The sequence below is a fragment of the Silene latifolia genome, chromosome 9 (genome assembly GCF_048544455.1).
Source record: "Silene latifolia isolate original U9 population chromosome 9, ASM4854445v1, whole genome shotgun sequence".
NCBI classification, from domain to species: Eukaryota; Viridiplantae; Streptophyta; class Magnoliopsida; order Caryophyllales; family Caryophyllaceae; genus Silene; species Silene latifolia.
In genome coordinates, this window is record NC_133534.1 from 181579971 (window position 1) to 181603936 (window position 23966).

The 23966-nt window shown below is 38.7% G+C and overlaps 2 protein-coding genes across 2 annotated transcripts; both read left to right on the plus strand.

Annotated features, from left to right (window-relative positions):
* The first annotated feature begins 3302 nt into the window (after positions 1-3302).
* On the plus strand, positions 3303-4390 carry LOC141601964 (uncharacterized). Its single transcript, XM_074422272.1, has 2 exons — positions 3303-3766; positions 3955-4390. The coding sequence occupies exons 1-2, from the start codon at positions 3303-3305 to the stop codon at positions 4388-4390; spliced, it is 900 nt and encodes a 299-aa protein (XP_074278373.1).
* Positions 4391-4925: 535 nt separating this feature from the next.
* LOC141600259 (uroporphyrinogen decarboxylase) lies at positions 4926-9063 on the plus strand. Its single transcript, XM_074420452.1, has 6 exons — positions 4926-5210; positions 6155-6276; positions 6931-7041; positions 7216-7404; positions 8059-8184; positions 8399-9063. The coding sequence occupies exons 1-6, from the start codon at positions 5108-5110 to the stop codon at positions 8912-8914; spliced, it is 1167 nt and encodes a 388-aa protein (XP_074276553.1). The 5' UTR covers positions 4926-5107; the 3' UTR covers positions 8915-9063.
* Positions 9064-23966: the final 14903 nt, after the last annotated feature.

Genomic DNA, 23966 nt, shown 5'->3' on the forward strand with positions numbered 1-23966 from the left:
ACAAAAACGACTGCGGAGGGCCCAGGTCGAGCAAGGAGGGACTTGAGTTCCGAGTTTGAAACAGAGAGGAAATGAGCAGGCGATTTGGATATTGCGAAGATGATTGATAAATTACAAGCTATTGCAATAGACCTAAAGACAAGAAAGGCTGGTGCTTCTTCGTTGGACACGACGAATGGAGTCCAGGAAGAGGTGGGGAAGGGGTCGACTGAAACAGAGCAGGGAGAGGGGGATGGGATAATGCTAGCTACGGGTTTGGTTACTGTGAATGAAGATGTAGAAGACCGAGATGAGGTAGCAAAGGGGAATGGTAATAGAGGGGGGAACGAGGTGTATGCTGTTGGGGGAACTGAAGTGCAGAGAGTGCAGTCAAAGGGGTTTATGCGTGAGGAGGGTGGTTTGCAGTTAGAGGGGTTTATGCATGAGGAGCGTGGTTTAGCTGGGAACAAGATGGTGGAGAAGGGGACTGGGAAGTGGACGAGACTTGCTAGGCGGGTTATTGAAGTGAACAGAGGTTGAGTGAGATGTGAAATAGGGAAGAGAATGCGGGATGAGGGATTGGGGGATGAAGGCAGTAAGAAACTCAAATTTGCTACAGACGGGGACGTCTTGATATCTGAGGCGGAGGTTGAGGGAGCTCAACCCCACCAGGACCAATGAATCTTCTAAGTCTTAATTGTCGGGGCTTGGGCAACCCCGACGCTGTAAATAATCTTCGTGCTCTTGTACGAAGGGAGGCCCCGACCATGTTTTTTTGTGTGAAACTAAGCTGTGTGGTCGTGATATGAGGAGAGTGAGGGAGAAGTTGGATGGGTACTTTGGGATTGAAGTTGACAGTATGGGAAGGGCAGGTGGGCTAGCTTTTATGTGGAAGAAGGAAGTAGATTGTACGCTCATGACGGCTTCGGTTCACCATATTGATTTGACGGTGAGGGAGGGCGAGAGGGAATGGCGGGTTACGGGTTTTTACGGATGGCCATCTGTTTCGGATAGACACTTATCTTGGGAGTTACTTCGACTTCTGGGTAGGCAGTCTGATCTTCCGTGGTTATGCGTGGGTGATTTTAATGATTTTATACTCTACTGAGATGAAAGGAGGGAGCAGAGCGCAGTGGCAAATGAATAATTTTCAAGCGGCTGTGGATGATTGTGGACTAAGGGACATTGGATGTGAGGGGTATTAATTTACTTGGGACAATGGGCAAGCGGGGGGCGCTAATAGACAGAGTATGATTGATAGGGCGATGTGTACGACTTCATGGCTGGATATCTTTCCTTATGCAAAGCTGCTCCATTTAACACGGGAATGGTCCGATCACGCTCCAATCAAACTGCTTCTTGATAAAAGGGTGGCGGAGACGGCTTTTAAACGGGGTTTCAAGTTCGAACAAATTTGGCTTGGGGAGGAGGGATGTGAGGAGGCGGTGAGGCGAGGAGTTGACAAAGGGCGGGGTGTTTTGGGAGAAGTTATTAGGTCCTGTACCCGAAAATTACAACAGTGGAAAAAATAGAGCATTAGGAAGATTGGGTATATGATCGAGCGTAAAAGTCGTCAACTAGCTCGTTTAGCTGATGGTAGTCGGTCTGAGAAGGAAATTCGGAATAGAAAGAAGCTCGTAGCTGAAATTGCTACTCTCAGGCGACAAGAAGAGCAGTATTGGCGTCAACGATCGAGGGCTTTATGGTTACAAGACGGAGACCGAAATACTAAATTCTTCCACACTAGGGCGGGGGAGAGGAAAAGGAAAAATTATATTGGCATGCTTATTGACGATAATGGTGTAGAACGAGCGGGACAGGCTGATGTTGCAGGGGTGGCCACGACCTATTTCAGGGACCTGTTCTCTTCGTCACAGCTGAGCGATTTTGATGACGTTTTGATTGGGCTGGAGGGACGGGTTTTGGAGCGAATGAACGTGAATTTGAGGCAAGAATACCGAGAGGAATAAGTGGTCGAAGCTCTGAATCAAATGCATCCTTTAAAAGCGCCGGGACCGGATGGTATGAATGCTTTATTTTTCCAATCGTTTTGGCATATTATTGGGTCGGATGTCATTGCTACGGTATTGAGAATTTTAAGAGGAGATTTGGACCCGGGTGACTTTAATAAAACCAATATTGTCTTGATTCCTAAAAATAAAGCGCCGGATAAAATTAGAGATTTTCGACCTATTAGCTTGTGTAGCGTGGTGTATAAGCTTGTCTCAAAAGTTCTAGCGAACCTTCTTAAAGGCTTTATTGGAGAGATTGTGTTCTAAAATCAAAGTGCAATTACCCCAGGTCGACTTATCACAGACAATGTGCTTATTGCTTTTGAGATGTTTCATCATATGAAGAGTTCGAGACAAGCTGATGGTCATATGGCGATCAAGCTAGACATGGCTAAGGCCTATGATAGGATTGAATGGCACTTTTTGAGACGGGTACTGGAGGTTATGGACTTTGATCGCGGATGGATAAATCGTGTCATGAGTTGTGTTTCGTCAGTCTCTTTCCCGGTCCTTATCAACGGAGTTCAGACGGAGGAATTTAGGCCAGAGCGCGGCTTACGATAGGGTGATCCCTTGTCACCATACTTGTTCATTTTGTGTGCGGGGGCCTTATCTAACTTGATGCGAAGGGCTATTGAACACGGCTCTCTACATGGGCTGCGTGTTGCAGCTACTACTCCCACTATCTCTCATTTATTTTTTGCGGATGACAGCATTTTCTTTGTGAAAGCAATGGAAGATGAAGAGGGAGTGGTGAGTGATATCTTGCGGAGGTACGAAGCTGCTTCGGGTCAATTAGTCAGCTTGGATAAGACCACTATGTCTTTTAGCAGAGGTGTTTCACGCGCGAGAAGGGATGGGGTTGTTCGTAAGCTGGGAGTGAGCGAGATAGATATTCAGGAGCGGTACTTAGGCTTGCCAACGGTAGTCGGAAGATCCAAAAAAGTTCTCACTGAAATTCTTCGCGACAAGTTAAGTAAAAGGTTACAAGGCTGGCGTGGGAAAACTTTGTCTAGGGCTGGTAGGGAGGTTCTTATAAAGGCAGTTGTCAATTCACTTCCTACCTATGTGATGAGTGTGTTTAAAATCCCGGCGAACTTTTGTAATGAGCTCCGGCCTATGGTATCTCGCTTTTGGTGGGGGCATGGGGAAGGGAAGAGAGGGATCTCGTGGATCTCGAGGAAAAAGCTTTGCCGTCCGAAATGTGAAGGGGGTATGGGGTTATGTGATTTCGAGCTTTTCAATGATGCGCTTCTAGGGAAACAGGCATGATGGCTCATAGCGGAACCTGATTGTTTATGGGCCCGGGTGATGAAGGCTCGATATTACCATATAGGGGACTTCATGAGTGCGGAGATTGGTCATAGACCGAGCTATACTTGGAGGAGTGTTGTCGGTGCCCGAGGTGTTTTGGAACGGGGTCTGAGGAGACGAATTGGTGACGGGAGGGATACGAGAGTGTGGGGGCAGGCATGGGTTGTGGGGTCTCAGAGTGGGAAGATTATTTCATCATGTGAGCCGGGTAATGAGTTGATGAAGGTGGCGGACCTGCTTGAGCCGCATGGTAGAGAGTGGAATGTGACGATGTTAAATCAGCTGCTGCTCCCTTTTGAAGTACAGCGGATACTTAATATTCGGATCAGCCCTAATAAGCCAAAGGATACGTGGTTTTGGAGCGTTGAAAGGGAGGGGGATTACTCTGTGAAGACGGCTTATGCGAGTTTAGTAGGGGACTCTTATGAATCGGGTGGTCCGTCGAATTGGGAGAAGGAACGGTGGCTTTGGAATCGGCTGTTGAAAGTTTGGGTTTGGCCTCGCATCAAATTATTCTTCTGGCAGCTGTGTATGGAGCTTTGGCTACATTGGAAAACATCGCAACTCGTGTTCGAGGTGAGTCTAATTCTCCTTGTTATCTTTGTTCGTCTAACTCCGAGTCTTCTTTACATCTTTTTTGAGATTGCAGTGTGGCAAGATGGGTGTGGGATGCACTTGGGTTGGAATGGGCTGATGATGGGGATGAAGCGGAGAGTGCGGAGGGAGTGCGTGAATGGGTGGAGTGTTTATGGAGGGGTATGGAGGCAGGGGAGTATGGTAAGTGTATGGTTGGGTGTTGGGCAATCTGGGAGCACAGGAATAAGGTGGTTTTTGATGACGAGGTGATAGAACCGGCTCGGATTGTTCAACGTGCTCGGGATATTTTAGCTGAAGTAGCCACATGTGGGGATGAGGGAAGAAGCAAGTCGGGCAGGCGTGGGGTTGAAATGCGGGAGAGGGAGAACGAAGGATGGAGGCCGGCAATGGGAGGTTATGTTAAAATCAATGTGTATGCGGGGGCGAAGGAGGGGGAAGGGGTGAGTACGGGAGTGGTGTGCCGAGATGACCAAAGGGAAGTGTTGTAGGGGCTCACGGTGGTCCGAGAGGCGGAATGGGATCCTAGATATGCAAAGGCGATGGCGGTGTACGACGGGCTGCAGGAGGCAAAGACGCGTGGAGTTCGAGAAGTGGTGGTGGAGATTGATTGTCTTCAAGTCGTTGATGCGCTCAAGGAAAAACGCAGCGGGAGAAGTTCTTTTTTGCTTTTAGTTGAGGACATTTTATTGCTTTGTAATAGTTTTCAGTCGGTAGTTTGGTCTCATACAAGTCGTATTAATAACTCTGTAGCTCATGCGTTAGCACATGTTTTTCCTGGGGTAGTCGGCAAAACAGTGTGGTCAGCTATGTTACCTCCGTGTGCGAACTCGGCAGCGGTCTATGATTTATCGTTAATGCATTAATACCCTTCGGGGTGTTTTCCTCAAAAAAAAAAAAAAAAAAAAAAAAAAAAAAAAAAAAAAAAAAAAAGGTGTTCGGATTGAGTCCAAATCAAAGGATGGATCAAATCGGGTCCATAATTGTAATCCAGAGCAAAAGTGAGTCGACCCAAAGTGGGGTTCCACAAATGGTGCAACAATCTAATCTTTTATCTTTACCTTATCTCCCCAAATTCGCCCTCTCAAACCAAAAGGTCCAACGACCTTCCACAAAACCAACTCCAATCAATTAAACTTTAGAATTGACATTATTCATTCACACAATTTTGTCTCAAATTCTTCAAACCAAATAAGTTTTTGAGAAAAATGTCGACGATTTATACAGCTAGTTGTTCTGTACCATCGTTATTCTCTGCTCATTCTAGATTTTCTTATCCAAAACCCTCTTCAATTCAATGCTCTGCTGCAGGTGTTTTTCTCTTCTTTCTTTCTTTCAAATCCCAATTCCTTCCATTTTTCTAGGAATTCTCAATTGGTAATCATCTTTTGACAGTTTAGCCTAAATATGGTATCTGGGTATTCAAATCGGTTATTTGGGTTTTAATCTACATGTATTTTGCATTATGTTTCAGTTTAATTACTGAAAGCTGATGCCTTTTCTGTTTTCTCAATCGTTAATTTTGCTGTAATAGGGAAGTTGACTTTGTTGTACCACGTCATACACCAAATCAGTGAAAATAATTGATTTGAGAGCATTGACTAAGAAATATTTTTGAATTATGCTTTTGTTTTCAGTTATCATAAGATTTACTCTATTGTCCCGAAACTAAGGATATGTGACTTGATTTCGATCCGGAATCCGAGTTGAGCTTCAATGTTTTCAGTGAAAATGTAGCAAATTTTTCAATATACTCCTACTAGTGTAGTACTCATTATGTGAACTAAATATATTAAAAAGACTTAGAGCATCTCAATGGACATCTTCAATACATTGTAGTTTGATATGTCACCTCAATTTTTTAAGCATCTTTGTTGTTCGGCTACATACCCCTCCAATGGTGGACTAGACTACAACACCTTTGTAAGTTGTATGAGTCCCACAATATTGCTTTCATCCAATGTGAAAATTTAATTTTTACTTTTTGCAAACCAAGCTACTTGCCTTGGTAGAGGCAATAAGTCTTGCTTAAAACGGCTTATTTCTTCAAACGGGTCAGATACTACCACATGGTGGTAATAAACACAAAAAATTTGGCGTTTCCTAGGCAACTTGCCATGTGATTTGGTAGAGGTACCATGCTTGCAAGCCATTATCATTTATTCCAACTAGGAAAATGTGGCATAGCCTTTGCATTGTATTCCGTCTGAAACATGGTATCAATTCTGAATATAATCTGGTTGATCTGCTTTCAGGTTTAGTTGCGGAATCTAAGGCAGCGAGTACTACTGAACCCTTGTTGCTAAATGCTGTGAAGGGTTTGGATGTTGAAAGGCCACCAGTTTGGTTGATGAGGCAAGCTGGGAGATACATGAAGGCAGGTTTATCGCCTTTTCCTTTTCTCTTTCTTTGATTGTAGAAAAACCATCAATGTTCTGATGGATCTTGTAGACCTCAGCGTAACACTTAAACACTTGGACCTGACACTTTGTGGTATATATTTTGTTTTACTCCTGAAATTTTGTTTATTAATTTCCAATGGAGCTGAGGACTCATTGTTCCTTAGTTTTAGAGTATGATGGAACAAATTGTAATGACTCACTAATGTGCATGAATTTCATTTTACTGTGAAGTAGCAGTCATGTGATGCAACTCTCGACACAATATTCATTACGGGTCATCGACTCACTGGAAACAGCATTGTTGTGTAGTTAACATGGAAAAGGCAATGTACCTCCAATCCCCTTATCTTGCCATTTGAAGGAGTGCTTTATCCATTGCTATGTTCTATTTATTTTTGTAAACTAGTACCCATAAGTGGTCTAAGTATTGAATTCTGACTCTCTTTGTAGAATCGTAGTCCGTCGTTCTTGAAATTAGAACTTGTGTATCTCTAAAGATTATAGGGCTGAATAGGAACATGTGGATTGAATGATGATTTTATTGTCCTCGGCTCTTCACATACATTTCTTGTGAATGCACACTTGTGTACCAAATCCATGACAGGGATGTCTTAATTTCTACTTTTCAGAGCTACCAAACCATATGTGAGAAGCATCCTTCCTTTCGTGAAAGATCAGAAAATGTAGATCTTGTTGTGGAAATATCTCTGCAGCCATGGAAAGTGTTCAAGCCCGATGGAGTAAATATCTCTTCTCAGTAATTTACTACTTGCCCAACTAGATTTAATATTTTACCAAGTTATGATATCTCCCACCTTGCATCACTATTTAACTAATGAATCAGTATCCATTTCTATGACATCACCTGGTTTTTTGTTTTCGTTTATTCTGATTGCAAACATGATGTTTGACAGGTGATATTGTTTTCTGACATTCTGACCCCGCTATCTGGAATGAACATACCATTTGATATTGTCAAAGGAAAGGGTCCAGTCATATTTAATCCACTACTCAGTCAGAAAGATGTTGATGAAGTTAGAGAATTTGTTCCCGAAGAGTATGTTCCCTATGTTGGGGAAGCCTTAACAATTTTGAGGAAAGAGGTACTCTTTTCCTCATTGAATTTATTATCATTTAACTAGGTTGTATTTCTAAATGATTTTGATTGCTTCTAATTTCATTCTTGGCGTTGGATTAACGATTAAACATGTTAGCATGTGATGGAACTGTTTTTGGCAACTAAAGTTATGAATTTAGAAAGGCTGTCAAACAAGATTCGAGGATTTGGGCAAAACCAATTCTGAAAACACACTTATCTAGTCTGGATGACTATAGAGTTCAAGTCGTCAACCTTTTGTGGTATAACTGTTCTTTCGGAACTTCTAATCCTGCTCTAAATTGTAGCAGATGAGCGTTAAGATTCAAAGCAAGGTATTTTATTGGGGCTCAAAGCAAGGTTATTTCACTAAGGCCTTCTTTGGTTTAAAAAAAAAGGGAAAAAGGGGCAAGCGTTATCGGGCTTCTAGTCCTCCTGTAAATTGCTAACCAAACAATGGATTCCGTCTCCCGTCTTCTCCCTTCCCTCCCCGTCCCTCCAAATTCTTCCATCCAAACATGGCCCAAGTATTTCTAATGGCTTTGCTATGCTTATGCTGATTATGGATGTGATATCGAAGTGTATTACTGGTTTTAGCTATGGAAGGATGACCATAAGTCCATAATTTCCATATCAACTGATCACGTGGTTTGATTCTTAGGTTAACAATGAGGCTGCAGTTCTGGGTTTTGTTGGGGCTCCTTTTACCCTGGCTTCATACGTGGTTGAAGGTGGTTCATCGAAGCACTTCAGCAAAATTAAGAGATTAGCTTTCTCTGAGCCCAAGGTAAATTCCGTTTGTTTTCAGTCATTGATTCTTTTTATGTAAAGGAGTCATAATGACAATTTTGTTATTGACGAGTTTCGAACATAGGTCATTAGCTCCACCCCTTGTTGACTTTACAATTAAACGTCAAACGAGTTGATATTTGCATAGAGATTAATTGATTTACTAGGGAAAAGAAACATGTTTGCCTGACGGAATAGAACTGGTCATTTAGGTTTTACATGCTCTTCTTCAAAAGTTCACGGTGTCCATGGCAAACTACATAAAGTACCAAGCTGATAATGGAGCGCAAGCTGTCCAAATCTTCGACTCTTGGGCAACATCTCTCAGTCCGGTAGACTTCGAGGAGTTCAGCTTGCCCTATTTGAAACAGATTGTCGATTCAGTAAAGCTGACTCACCCGGACTTGCCTCTGATACTCTATGCTAGTGGATCTGGTGGCTTGCTCGAGAGGCTTCCCCTAACCGGTGTAGACGTTGTTAGCCTGGACTGGACTGTCGATATGGCTGAAGGCAGAAGGCGATTAGGATCTGATATTGCGGTTCAGGGAAATGTGGATCCCGGTGTACTTTTCGGTTCTAAAGACTTCATTACAAGTCGGATAAATGATACAGTGAGAAAAGCCGGAAAAGGGAAGCATATACTCAATCTCGGTCATGGAATTGTTGTAGGTACACCAGAAGAGAACGTCGCTCACTTCTTCGAAGTAGCTAAAAGTCTTAGATATTAACAAGTAGGTTCTTAGTTTCAGTAACCATTTGTATTGTTTGAAGTTGTCTGGCATCTCTTTGTAAGATGTCAATGAGGCTCAATTGTATTTAGTGTTGCTTTGAGGTCAAAGATAATATACTTTATTGAGTATATGCATCAAATTTGAGATGTGTGTGTGTGTGTCTCAAATGGAGCTTTGTTGCCTAAGCCCTTCTGAAGTTCTGGTTTTGCTCGAGTGAGAGGCTAGAATGCGGAGTAATAGGAATACAAGGATATTCCAATCATTTGTTTATCTTTGATTAAAACAAGTACAAGTAATTTCCCACTCAATATAATGGCACCAAAAATCAATTTGGATTCTTTCCGTTTCTTCCCCTCTCAATGGTTCACATATTGTTCTGGGGTGATCCGATGGTCAATTATTAGATGAGGTGAAGGGATGATGATTTTAAATGGTTCTATTGGAGGAAATGGGAAAAAAATGGAGACGATTCAGAATTACCTAGCACCCGCATATATTTGGCCCGAAGATTTCATTGTAATAGCGTGATGGTAGTTCAATCTAGTACGAGAGGAACCGTTGATTCACACAATTGTTTATCGTGCTCGGTTGAAATTACCCTACTAATGACATTGTCGTGATGGTAATTCAACCTCGTCCGAGAGAAACCGTTGATTGATACAAATGTTAAGGCGTTTCTATTGAGTAGCAAAAATATAGTTGGGGAGTTGGGAGTCGAATATGGAAAATATCTATTGTATTGGTCACCAAAATTAGGCTGCTGTCTGTTCAAGGAGAACACCAAGTTTAGGCATCCTTTCTGTTCTTACGCACAATGAAGAGCATCCCTCCCATTACTAAGAGAATAAAAAATTTTTTAATTTTCCCTCCAAAATGCATTTATTTAACTAAGGAAACAAGTAAAACTTTCTTTCATTAAACTATTATCTTTTCATTAATATATAATCTTATAATTAACTATAATCTTTTGCTTAAATCAAAATTATAATTTTGTTCAATAAAATAAAATAAAAGTGGTGTTAAATAATAAAATATAATTTGGTAATTTTCGTTAATGCAATAATTATAACTTTAGAGAATTTGACACTTTTTTACTATTAGTTTTGTGAGGAAAAAAATCATTAAAATAGTTGAAGAAAATTTATAAAATGATTCTTAGTTTTATGGTAAAATAAAAATATTTTCATAAAAATACACATTTCATAACTTTACAATTCTCTTTGATTAGTTTTCCATTGCAATTTTTTTTTCATATCAAACTACAATGGAGTGAAAAAATAAATTTTAATAACGTACCTATATATTTTAAATGTATAAATAATACCCCTGAAAATAAAAACTCTATTTATACCGCGCATGCATTGCGCGGGATCTATACTAGTTTTGACCAAATGTCTATGGTAATAGTTGAACCCTACTAATAATTTTAATAGTTGACCAAAACATCAGGGAGAGGAAGTTTTACCCGATCGGGTACCCTTCAATTCGATCATTATCCCGATCGGGTAGGGCTACCCCAACTCAGTCCCTCTAAATCTCTTTCTTCTTTGCTTTGATATGCTCCCCTTCCCGCTAGGGAGCAATCATACCCCCATAAAAAAGGTTGGTAGAATATCTCCAGGAGAATAAAACTCTTAGCTAGAAGGTCGAGTCTTGATTTCTCCTCTCGGTTTCCCTTTCCTTTGCTTCTATCATTCTCGGATGCTCTATGAGATGTCTTCCCTCCTCTCAATCATGTGAAATGAGGTAGAAAACCGTCTCAAATAATGGCTCGCCTAAAATCAACATAAAATAGCACAATAGGATGTATCACTGAAAATCGCTCAAAAAAGAGTGATAAGCAAGGGAAACGAGGTAAAATAGGGGCTAAAAGTTACCATATCATTAACCAACCAAATTAGAAGGTCGAAGTTGGAATTTACAATGATTATACAAACAACATACGATGATATAATACAAACTTATGAATGCAAGAGAATTGAAAATAAAAAATTTAGAAAAGGTGTTAAATATTAGTAATATGGCTAATAGTGTTATTGATTTAGGTGATAATACAGAATATTAATCGATTAGTATTAAATAAATACAAATACAGCCTGAACCGAACCGAACTATCTCCTCGAAACAGCAAAGAATAGGCGCACTTTGAGGGGGCGTAAGCTCTGCTACATTTCTTCTAAGGTGTTTCTGATTGCTGGAAGTCAAATCCGCCTTTGTTAGTTACGGTTGATTGAAATTTATTTGAAAACCGATTATGATTATTACAAAACCTGATCCGATTTGGTAAAATAAAATAAAGGTAAATAAAAAAAAAAAAAGGGAAAGTTTTAAATCAAAATAACGAATCCAAACAGCCGTCTAATATCGCTTGTTAGAGATCTAGAGTTAGAATTAAAATAAAGAGAAAGGATTTTGGATTACATCTAGAATAAGATCAATCAACATTGATCATTAATGATCTTAGGTCAAATCTAAAAGGAATAAAAAATCAAATTTTGAAAATCAAATCGAAAGGAATTGAGGTTAAACCTTCTAATATTAATTACTAGGTTGAAAGTCCGTGTGTTGCAACGGGTTAATTAACTTGATTATAATGAAATAAATGTTATAAAACATTAATATTTACATCTAATCATTTGTTTACATATGATTAAAATATCTCTTTCAAAGAAAATAATTGATAAATACATACACGTCTATCGGTTATTGATTATGCGAAAAAAAAAAATAATAAATAAATTTTGCTATTAAAGAGATAATAATAGAAACTCTAATAAGACAATACTTAAAAAACTCTATAAAATTTTGGCTGATATTAAAGTTACAAAGATGACTCCTCTTTATAATCATAGGTTCACCCCACCTTATAATAATTTTCCGATGTGAGACAATTCGACTATTTATACATTATATATTAACAACACCTACATTATTTTTCAATATCGCACCCAGTTCGACATCCAACACGATTAATAATGAGAAGATACTATACTATGTTCGTACGATTTTTCTATTCTTATATATATGATATGATATTTTTTTAAGTATATTATTTGTCCCACATTGAAAAATAATGTAGATGTGATGAATATCATATAAATAGTTGAATTGTCCACATCAGATGATTATAAAGGTGGAGTTTCCTAAAAATTAATTTAGAAAAGTATTGTAAATAATATTTTTGGATGCAAAAAATAAAGCGTAGAATCTTTTAATTATTATAATTATAATTATAATTTATTATTATAATAATTAATATGTTCAGTGTGGGACAATCATATGTTCACTCCACTTTTGCTAATCTTTCGATATGTAACAATTCTATTATTTATATGTTCAATGTGGGACATATAACATACTAATGGTTTCGATATGGGACAATTCTATTATTTATATGTTCAATGTGGGAGATATAACATACTAATGGGTGCCTGGTTGGCTAGTTTGGAATAGAATGAAATGGATTGAATCTATTCAAGTGTTTGGTTGGGTGATTTTGGAGGAGTTAGATACTCAATAAATTTTAACTTCATCCCAACCCCTTGGAAACTCACACTCACCTTCTCCCTTTCAAGAAACTTCATTCCTTCCCCTTACTTATTTAGATTAAACCAAACAACTGTGAGATGGAAAGGTTTTGGAATCTCGTACATCTATGATATCATACTCCGTTCCATTCCTTCATCTCGAACCAAACGACCCTTAAGAAGTATTTCATCTTTAATATATGCAAATAATAACATTTTTTTTTACCATGAATCTATTATATTATTTTCATAATTTTTTTAACCATATCATAGGATCAGCCCATTTTATGGTAATTTTCCGATGCGGGACATTTTTACTATTTAAACATTATATATTAACACCACTAAATTATTAATGTGGGACAAAAAACATACTAAGAAGTGCAAAGTACACCATCTTTTTTAGCACCTAGTTCGACGTCCAACCCGATTACTATACTATGTTTTTTCTTTTTTTTATCATAATTAAAATACGTGCAAATGATAAGAAATCTATACTCTAATTATAGAAATTTTTTTTTATCACGAATCTAATTATATAATTTTCATAATTTTTTAACGATACTTTTGGGAATGAAATGTAAAAGTTTTTATATAAAAACCATAAACATCACTGAATATAATATAGAAAATATATATTATAATAATTAAAACATCCTCCACATTATTTTTTATATCATACTATGGAGATAATGCTACAAACTCTTAACTCTTAAGAACTCTCTAAGACAATACTTAAGAGACTCAAAAGATTTTGGGTTGATATATGAGTTCCAAGGATGTCTTCTATTTATAATCATAGGATCAACTCACCTTATGTTAATTTTTCGATGTGGGAGAATTTTAATATTTATAACTTCAATGTAGAACATATAACATATTAAGAAGTACATCATCTTAAATATGTGCAAATTATATGAAATTTATACTCTAATGATAGCATTTCTTACCACGAATCTAATTATATTATTTTCATAATTTTTTTAGCGGCATTATTTTGCCAAATGAAATGTAAAAGTTTTCATATAAAAATTAGAAACATCGCTTGACTATAAAATAGGAAATATATATTATTATAGTAATTAAAAGATTTACCACTTTATTTTTTACATCAAAAATATTATTTATAAAACTTTCCTAAATTAATTTGTGATGATGTGGACAGCCTAGAATCGCTCGAAAAAAACTCTCTTTTATATATATACTAGATTTAATGCCCGTGCGATGCACAGGCCGTTTGGTAGTGTCTTTTATATTAATTTTATATAAATAAAAAATGCTACTGTTCAGCTTCAATATGAGAACGACTTTTTTTCAATTATATGACTTTACTTGAAGTCCGTGAAGATAACTGAGAGTCTAAGACTGATTTGTTTCAAAATGAGCTTGATTAAGGCTCTGTTCTTTCTGGCTTATGAGAGGTGGGCTGAAATGAATGGAACTGAGCTGAACTGAATTAAATGGAACTGAACTGAATAGAGCTAAACTGAACTAAACTATTAGTAATTCAATTTCAATATTGCTTCGGATATAAAGTTGCATAAGGGAGTTGCATTATTAATATTGGGTAATATCTCAATTACACAATATTGCTTGGAAACGTATATGCACCATATATGCTATTAATAATGCAACTCTGTTACGAAGTTCTCCATTTTGTGTTTATGTATTGATAAATAATACTTCTACTTGTTCTCGATGGTGAGTAACTATTACAATTTTTTTAGATGTCGAGTGGGTCTATTATTAACGTCGAGTGTGTGGTACTATTATCTAAACTTTCAAGTGAAATACTACAAAGTAATTGATTTCATGTTTTCTACTGCCTCCGTTCCGATGATATGTTTATACTTCCTTTATTTTCCCCCTCACAAAATAAAGAAAGTGTAAATATATCACTGGAACATAGAATATATTATTATAGATAGAAAATTTCTCATAAATCCCTACTTGTACTCATCAATGTCATATACCCATGAAATTCTATGTTGATTCCAACACCTAAGAAAGCTGCTTCCCAAATCATACGCGGATATTTTGATCCGTATCAGCTATGACAATAATCAAACAATATATTGGACATAACAATTACGCAAAAATGCTTATAACTAATTTTATACATTGGGAACAATATTAATAATGAACATAAGGGGGAAAATACTCTAAAAATCTTAAATAAAATTAATCAGGATCACAAAATTTATTGCAAAAGTTAAGTAACTAAGCTAGCATGGGGATTGAGGGCTGATATATAAAAACTTTCAAAGTAGGATCATTTGCCAAAATAATCATTTTAGTAATAGTATTTTCCAAAATAACCATTTTGTAAAACTATTTCCCAAACCAACCCTTATTTATCAATTAATTTGTAACCTTAAGAAAGCAAGGTATTTCCTCTTTATTTACTCAAACTTTCTTCGTAACCTCAATTGTTGATTTTAGTTTATTCCTCCAAAACTTTAACTCATTATTTTAATAATCATAATTTTATGATTCTTAACATTGTATTTTTTTTTCTTGCGTAACTAAAGCTTCTTGTTTATACAGTACAAAATCGTACAAAGACACATATTAGCTGATTTAACTAAACCAATTCACAAAAAAATTGTTGTTGCAATTTCTATTAGAGTAAATATATGCAGCTTTGTTAATTTAGAATAACTATGATTAAAAGGTTCTTGTTACTGGTATTTTTTTCTATTTCAGCTAGCAAACAAAAAAACAAAATATCTAATTTCAAGTGTCTTTTATTATGGAGTAGCTAATTTCAAAGACGAAGGCATTTGCTGTTGTGCAGTGATGCTTTACAATGACAACAATAATAAAGAGAAATCAATGGAGCAAGAGAAAATTTGAGTGTAGATATATTTTTGTTAAGAGTAAATGGCTTATTGAAAAACAATGGTTAGTTTGGGAAATATTTCTACAATATAGTTATTTTGGAAAATAGCTTTGGTATAATGGTCATTTTGGCAGAAGACCCTTCAAAGTAAGCAAAAGCTTAACATGGGTTCCAAATTTGAAGAGATAAAAGACAAAAGACGGTAGCATTTGTTCGACACAATTATTCAAACACGATCTTATCACACATGTAAGGCGGAGCGAACTCGGGTATCCAAACCCGTGTTTTGTCGATACCGCTACTAAACACAATAATCAATTGCGTCAACAATCTATTTATTAGCTAGGTAAGACAATAAGCGCTACATATGAAATTTCCGAATTATGCCTCTTGCAAAATGGAAACCAAAGTCATCAATTTAACACAAACTCACAAAGTAATAAGATCATACTTCATCTGTATTTTCGGTCTCAATTATTTGTTTACCTTTTATATTCATTGTGAGAGGTATTTTAGTCAAAAGTACATAAATGAGAGATACGGAAAGAGTACTGATGCGTGTCATTTATATGATGTTTTACATCTCTTTTTACACGCATTTCAGAGCTCATTTGTTTAGTTTATGCTACGTTTCTCCCTATTTCCGTCTACTTCCGTATTTTGTACTTTATTGCAGAAATGTGAAGAATTCAACGGGAAATCAAGCCAAATCCGTCCCCGAGTAATCTGCATTGCAAATAACGTAAAGGAATTGCTTAAGGAACGAGCTTGGTGCGCAATCCAAGGCCCAAAGGACGAGTCCACGAGTTTAAAGAAGTCAATTAGCAGCTCAAGCAGTCGATCGACTAGTCCCATCAGTCGATCGACCAACTATCGGGATCCGAAGCTACATTTGAGATCCGGTCGATCGACCTCCCCGCTTAGTCGATCGACCACATCGCATTTCCATTTACGAATTAAAAGATTGAGAAACTTGAAGCCCGTGAAGTTTAGGTTTAGGAAATAATTGTTACGTTAGTTTGCTATATAACGTAACCTAGAAACATCAGAATAGGCATCTAGCTTTTATCGAATTACATATCAAGTTTTACATTAAGTTTTCATTCAAGTTCTTTAACGAATAGTTAGGGTTTGGGATTATTGTGAGCATCGGAATTTCGGTTCTTAATAATCAATCTTTCCCCTGCAATTCGGTATTTCTCCTGTTTACTTTCAGTTTATTTATTTTGCTAATAGATTAGAGTTGCTAGTAGATTCCCGAAACCGTCTTGATTATTGCATGTTAATTGTTTCCTTTCCTGTTTTGAGCATGAATTCAGTAGCTTGTTTTATCGTTTATGTTGTTGTTTCTGCCCTTAGCATGAGTAGCTAAATCTATAGTGCTAGGATGTAGGCGATTTATGGCATAGGCGGCACTAGATTGAACACGGAATGAACCCGCGTGTCAGTCGATCGACTGACATTGTCGGTCGATCGACTGACCTTGTAAGGTTATCCTTCGTTTTAATTGGTTTTCATCTCGTATTTAACAAATCGAATGCATGCGACCAGTTAGATATCTATTTTGTGACCGACCCATTAGATCGAAAGATAGGGAAGGTTATTTGACCATCAATTAAATCGACTAAACTGTGCTAAGATCGAAAGATAGGTATAGTTTAGACTATTAGTCACTTTTCAGGACGAAAGTTAGTATTAGTGACATTAGGGACCTATAGCGAGATCGAGAGATGCTATTTGTTAGGAGTGGACCGAGAGGACCTCTTATTTCCCGCCTTACCTGTGTTTGATTCAGACCGACTTAGTTTGCTGCCGCCGAAGCTATAATGAACCGACCATCCTAGTACCCTTCTTTTATCTGTTTAAATCGTATTTTTTTAGTTTATTTTCTTTTTATTGTTATTAGCTATAGACCAATTCAAATAAACCCCCATAATAGTTACCTCGATCAACATAAATCAACTAAAGTTTACAACCACCTCCTTGGGATCGACCACTGTTACCACTAGCCTAGGTTAGTCTTAATAGGAGATTATAAATTTTATCTTTGGTACTCACAACGACGGGTATCAAATTTTGGCGCCGTTGCCGGGGAGGCAATAGTCCTAATTTTAGTTGTTTTAATTTTTAGTCTTTCTTAGTTTAAGGAACATCCGTTCCTTAAACTGTTCTTATATTTTGTTGTAGTTTCCTCTTATGCGCAGTCACGGGGTGGTCCATTACTGCCATTTGATCCAGAGATTGAGAGATCTTTGCACGTTAAGAGGAGATTGTTTCAAGAACAACAGCTGGAAGAGCCTAGTTCTCATTCTAGCTTTTACGAGAACGAGCTGTTCGAGGAGAATCCACCATCTTCACCCGTTTCTACATCTTGGTACCGAGACAGTTACTTCTCCAGAAATTTCTGTCATGGCCGAGGAAGCAAGTATAGCTAGTTTTTCCGAGCCGACAAATTTACAATTTATACAAGGGGTTCGAGTTACACGGAGATGCCGGAAATTCGAACCAAAGCCTCGCTTACATTACTATGGTCGAGAGAAATCGGTTTGGGGAGCTGCAAATGAAGATGCAGCAAGGCATATGGAGACCTTTATTGACTACTGCTGCTCCATTCCCCCACCAGCTGGCGTGACCCAGGATCAAATCAAAGAGACCATGTTCATCTTCTCCCTTCGTGATGCTGCAAGGGAGTGGTATAGAGATTTGGACCGGACCGCTCAGGAGATCACTGATTGGAATACATTGGCCTTGGCGTTCTACAAGAAGTACTTTTACGCCGAGGACGATCGCTATTAGAGCTCAAATCACGGGCTTTAAACAAGGGCCAGATGAGAATTTCCACGAGGCATGGGTCCGATTCAAGAAGTTGGTGCGAACCATACCGCACCATGGGTTCGAAAAGTGGAGTTTGTGCAATCATTTCTACAATGGGTTGTACGACGATCAGAGGGCCATTTTGGATGCTGCAGCCAATGGAAGATTCGCTGAAAATTTGGGAGCAACCAAGGGGTGGAAGATCATTGATGATCTAGCTACCCACAAGGCCGAGTATGGGAATTCGAGAGGGAACCAGAGGAGAGCTGCTGAATCTTCCTCTGTTCTTTGCACTTGAGGCTTTCACCGCGAGATTTGACAAGTATGAGCTAGGAGGAGCCTCCAAGGGTGGGATATACCAAGTCAACGCCGTGTCGACGGTCCCTTCCTTTGTGAAAGGTGTGGAGTTGAGGGCCATGTCTCGAAGAACTGCCCTAGTCCCTTTGAATCTTGTCTTTGCCTTTCAACACTATAGGCGAACAACACCTACTACGAGCCACAAAGATCCAAACTTGAGTTGGAGAAGCCGAATGTTTTGAATCCAACTCAACCTCCGCCACAAAGAAGCAGCCATATGTGCCTCCGCATCAAAAGCAACAAAGAATATCAAAAGCCTCCTTATGTGCCAGCAGAAACAAACACAAAATTCTGAATTTTCCGAGTTTGAAGAATATGTTCTTTGAAGGAGTCCCAAGCAAGAGAGGCCGGGATGAAGTTACTAGAGAGCCAAATAGCTCAGTTGGCTAGCAAAAGTAACACTCGAGCTCCCGGACACTTACCCACTCAACCCGAACAAAAGGAGACCCTACATGCCATCACCTTGAGGAGCGGGTACACCCTTGAGGGTCCTGCCATGGTCGAGAAAGTTGTTGAGAAGAATGAGGCAGATCCGAGTCCAAACAAAGTCAGAACGAATAAATCAAAAAAACAGCCGTCTGCCAGGTATTTCAGTCGATCGACTGACGTACCTAGTCGATCGACTGAATTGCGGGTTACAGGAGCTTCTGGAACTGTGCAACCCAGTCGATCGACGGAGGAGGTTGGTCGATCGACCAATATCACTGCTGATGTTGAAGAATTTCGTCCTTTAATGCCAAATAATCTACGAGACCACTTATTTCGGGGAACCACGGTCCCGAAAATTTTGGGGGCAGACCCGAGTGCTGATGGGTCAGTCCCGGCTCCGAAGTTCGATCCAATGACGGTTAATGGGTCTCATTTGAGACGGTCTGAGGAAGGGTCTAGCTTCAACAAAGAAAAGGTGACGGACTTCCAGCCAAAGTCCAAGGACGCTGGCGCGCGCGAATTAGAGGAGAGGGCTAAGGTACTCCTTACCGCCCCATATCCGGAGAGACTCGTGCCAACCAAGGAACAGGTATCTTTCAATAAATTTGAGAAAGTTATTCGTAGCTTAAATGTTCAAGTCCCCTTCCTTGAGTTAGTTAACCAAGTGCCAAAGATACACTAAGTTTATGAAACAGATTATTGTCAAAGAAAAAATCTCTTGAACATGTTCACATTGTTGCGTTAACTAAAGAGTCTTGCTCCTACTTGTCTCACACTCGCGCCCCATAAGTTAGAAGACCCGGCGCGGTTTTTCGGTTCCTTGCAAAGATAGGTACCTTTTCCATCGAAAAGGCTTTATGTGATTTAGGAGCTAGCATAAGCGTCATGCCTTTGAGTCTAGCTAGGAGGCTTAAGTTGACCAGGTTTGCAATAACTGAGATGACAGTCCAGATGGCTGACCGATCTGCGGTCGAGCCCATAGGAGTCCTAGAGGACATACCCGTCCAGATAGGGAAGTTTTTCTTCCCTGTTGACTTTGTTGTCCTTGACATGCCTGAGGATGACCATATACCGATCATCTTAGGTAGGCCGTTTCTGCACACTGCTGGTGCAGTTATTGACGTCGGTTTAGGAACCTTGACCTTCAAAGTTGGGAAACATTCTATTGTCTTTGCCCAACCGGCTAAAAAGAAGGACGCCATGTGGCCTGTTACTTGTAATACGGTCTCTGAAAAGAGATCGTACTTTGTGCTTCCTGAATCACCTATCTCTATTACTACTCCTGTATTAACCCCTCCGCCCCAGATTGGGAGCGAAAAAGAGGAAAAACTTGTTGTTTTAGACATTGCAGGAGCTGGTTTGGGGAAGGAAGAGTCGTTGAATGCTCCAGCTGCGACAAAGCCTATCATTCAAAGAGGAGGTCTTGGATGCCTGAGCTATGGGACCGATGAGGAAGTGGATGATGAGCCAGCCAAGGTGAGATGGTCTGATTTGGATTTTGACGATTCCAAGGAAGTCCTTGATTGGGGAGATGACGACGTTGATCAGCTGAATTCTCCGACTGTCGAAGCTGAGAAGAGTGCAACTGATAACATGAGCACTTATGAGGCTACCTCTAGTAGCCAGAAGCCAACGAAGTGGGCCATACCGTGGTCCTTCTTGATCAACTATTAGTTGATCAAGCTCGTTGCGAACTTCTCTTTATTTGTTTTGTTCAGACATTTTTTATTGCCTTTGTGTGCGCGAAAACTTCGCTTTTATTCTTTTTGCTTAGGATTTTTATGCACTTTCGACATTCTTCTGGGTTTTGCGCAATTTTGGGCGCGTATTATTGTGCTTTTGCAGGTATTTAGAGCTTCTTTGCTCAAATCATTGAGCAATTACGAAGAAATAAGACACTGCAGCAGTGTTTTCAGTCGATCGACTGGTACCATTGGTCGATCGACTGAATTGTAGGTTTACAGGAGCTACTGTTCACGTCCACTTGGTCGATCGACTGACCTTAGTGGTCGATCGACCACTGATGCTGCTATATTCGTTTACGACCTCTCCCCTGCTGTGTTTGGTCGATATGCGGACCTAAGGGAGTCTTCTACTCCACTTTATTTTCCGTTAAATTATCTATTTCTTATATTTGTCTCATTTGTGCACAATTTTTGCGTTTCAAAATTGCTTTCTTCGGTCTTACGCGTGGTATTTTCTGTCTTTCAGGCACTCTTATTGGTAGCACTGCTGGCTACTGAAACCTCCTAGCTCACGCTGGTTTGGGGAGGTTTCCTTTGCTGCGCTTAAAGTCTTGTGAGTTCCCAAGTCTTTACTTTATGTCATTATGTTTTATTTTATATTCTCGCAAATTCCCGTTTTCCATTTTTCTTCATTACATGATTTTGCACAATGGGGACATTGTGCGATTTGGTTTGGGGAAGGGTTTTGCGTCGCATTTCATTTGCTTGCATTCACGTTTACATTTCAGTTTTGCATTGCTCGTTTATTTCCTATATATACAGAAAAATTCAAAAAAAAAAAAACAAAATTTGAAAAATTTCAAAAATTTCAAAAAACGCACGTTTATTTTAGCATATAGGTCGAGTCGGAACGGTAGTATTTCAAGGATGATTTAGCATTTGCATCTGTTTCGCCTAAGCCTTGCTAATTGACATGTTATTAGTAGAATCATATAAGTGCATATCTACGAGTTTTCGTTACATTCTTGCTGGACTTGAGACTTGACTTTAATAATTGGCAACCTACATCATTTTCTATGTTTTAGAGCCTATAACTGGTGACATTCATGACCAGTTTATCTAGGAATGTGAGTAGTACTCCTTATGAGACATGTTTCCTTAATTTGCATAATTATGAATTTGATCTACTTAATACTTGTATGCATTTGGTCTGTGGTTTGCTGACACATGTGGTAGAGGTTTCCTTTTTCTCATTTTACCCATAAGCTTCACACTGCCAAAAATATCCTTTTTGTCCCAATTACTACATCCTATATTTAGTCTGTCCTTTGTCAAGCTAGTAGTCTGCGTTCTTGGGGTTGTTACTCATTTTTGGTGGTATTTGCTCTTTTGAGATGAAGTTGGGAAAATAAAATGAAATGAAATGGAAAGAAAGAAAGAAAAAAAAAGGAGTAGAAAAAATTGAAATTCGAAAAAAGAAAAAGAAGAAAAGAAAAGTTTCTGTACTGTTCAGAGCAGTCGATCGACTGCTCCTTTAGGTCGATCGACTGAAGTTCGTGCAAGAAGAGAAAATCAATTCGCATACCTTATACCTTATCTTTTGGCGATTTTTGCTCCCATATTACATTTATATCTTATGGGGAGTTAGTTGATTACTTCCATTTTGGAGCTTGTGAGATTTGTGCTTGCTATAGCACCATTTTATTTGTTTATGGGAAGGAAGTTGGATGTTGTCCTTTGGTTCTGTTTTGGTACTAGCTTGATCACCTGTACCTCCACTTCACCATAAAATGTTATGCCTCTTCTTACCCATACCTCACATTTCCATAATTATACCTCGACATGTGTCAATGGTCATCTGTTTGGTTGGAATGCATATGTACGGTCATAGAGGTCATCTTCATAATTTATTGCTGGCATGTTTTCATAGGTCGCAGTTAGGTGAGAGTCTGTACAAAATTTACTTCTTTCTATCTTACATTAATATCACCTGCGCTTATTGAGTGATTTGAGTGACCCGTGAGAGTCCAGTTTGATAAGTCTTTACAGTCAACGGTTCAGCAGTTTTCGACGACTTTATAATTCGTTTGCATGATTCACATTACTAATTGATTGTTGGTTGTGCATTAAATTGGTTTAGGCCCTACAGTTTGCATTTCGCTCTGAGATTGAACTCGTTCCATTAGGTCATTAGATCGAGTCTAGTTCTTGCTTGGGGACAAGCAAGGTTTGGTTTGGGGAGATTTGATGCGTGTCATTTATATGATGTTTTACATCTCTTTTTACACGCATTTCAGGGCTCATTTGTTTAGTTTATGCTACGTTTCTCCCTATTTCCGTCTACTTCCGTATTTTGTACTTTATTGCAGAAATGTGAAGAATTCAACGGGAAATCAAGCCAAATCCGTCCCCGAGTAATCTGCATTGCAAATAACGTAAAGGAATTGCTTAAGGAACGAGCTTGGTGCGCAATCCAAGGCCCAAAGGACGAGTCCACGAGTTTAAAGAAGTCAATTAGCGACTCAAGCGATCGATCGACTAGTCCCATCGATCGATCGACCAACTATCGGGATCCGAAGCTACATTTGAGATCCGATCGATCGACCTCCCGCTTAGTCGATCGACCACATCGCTGCTTCCAGGCGAGAATTAAAAGATTGAGAAACTTGAAGCCCGTGAAGTTTAGGTTTAGGAAATAATTGTTACGTTAGTTTGCTATATAACGTAACCTAGAAACATCAGAATAGGCATCTAGCTTTTATCGAATTACATATCAAGTTTTACATTAAGTTTTCATTCAAGTTCTTTAACGAATAGTTAGGGTTTGGGATTATTGTGAGCATCGAATTTCGGTTCTTAATAATCAATCTTTCCCCCGCAATTAATATTTCTCCCTGTTTACTTTCGCTTATTTATTTTGCTAATAGATTAGAGTTGCTAGTAGATTCCCGAAACCGTCTTGATTATTGCATGTTAATTGTTTCCTTTCCTGTTTTGAGCATGAATTCAGTAGCTTGTTTTATCGTTTATGTTGTTGTTTCTGCCCTTAGCATGAGTAGCTAAATCTATAGTGCTAGGATGTAGGCGATTTATGGCATAGACGGCACTAGATTGAACACGGACTGAACCCGCGTGTCAGTCGATCGACTGACATTGTCGGTCGATCGACTGACCTTGTAAGGTTATCCTTCGTTTTAATTGGTTTTAATCTCGTATTTAACAAATCGAATGCATGCGACCAGTTAGATATCTATTTTGTGACCGACCCATTAGATCGAAAGATAGGGAAGGTTATTTGACCATCAATTAAATCGACTAAACTGTGCTAAGATCGAAAGATAGGTATAGTTTAGACTATTAGTCACTTTTCAGGACGAAAGTTAGTATTAGTGACA

Coding starts and splice junctions, on each gene's coding strand:
- LOC141601964 (XM_074422272.1), top strand. CDS start 3,303: ATGAAGGCTCGATATTACCATATAGGGGACTTCATGAGTGCGGAGATT. Junction 3,767..3,954: donor TCGAATTGGGAGAAGGAACG/GTGGCTTTGGAA, acceptor TTGAGATTGCAG/TGTGGCAAGATGGGTGTGGG.
- LOC141600259 (XM_074420452.1), top strand. CDS start 5,108: ATGTCGACGATTTATACAGCTAGTTGTTCTGTACCATCGTTATTCTCT. Junction 7,405..8,058: donor TAACAATTTTGAGGAAAGAG/GTACTCTTTTCC, acceptor TTTGATTCTTAG/GTTAACAATGAGGCTGCAGT. Junction 8,185..8,398: donor TAGCTTTCTCTGAGCCCAAG/GTAAATTCCGTT, acceptor CTGGTCATTTAG/GTTTTACATGCTCTTCTTCA.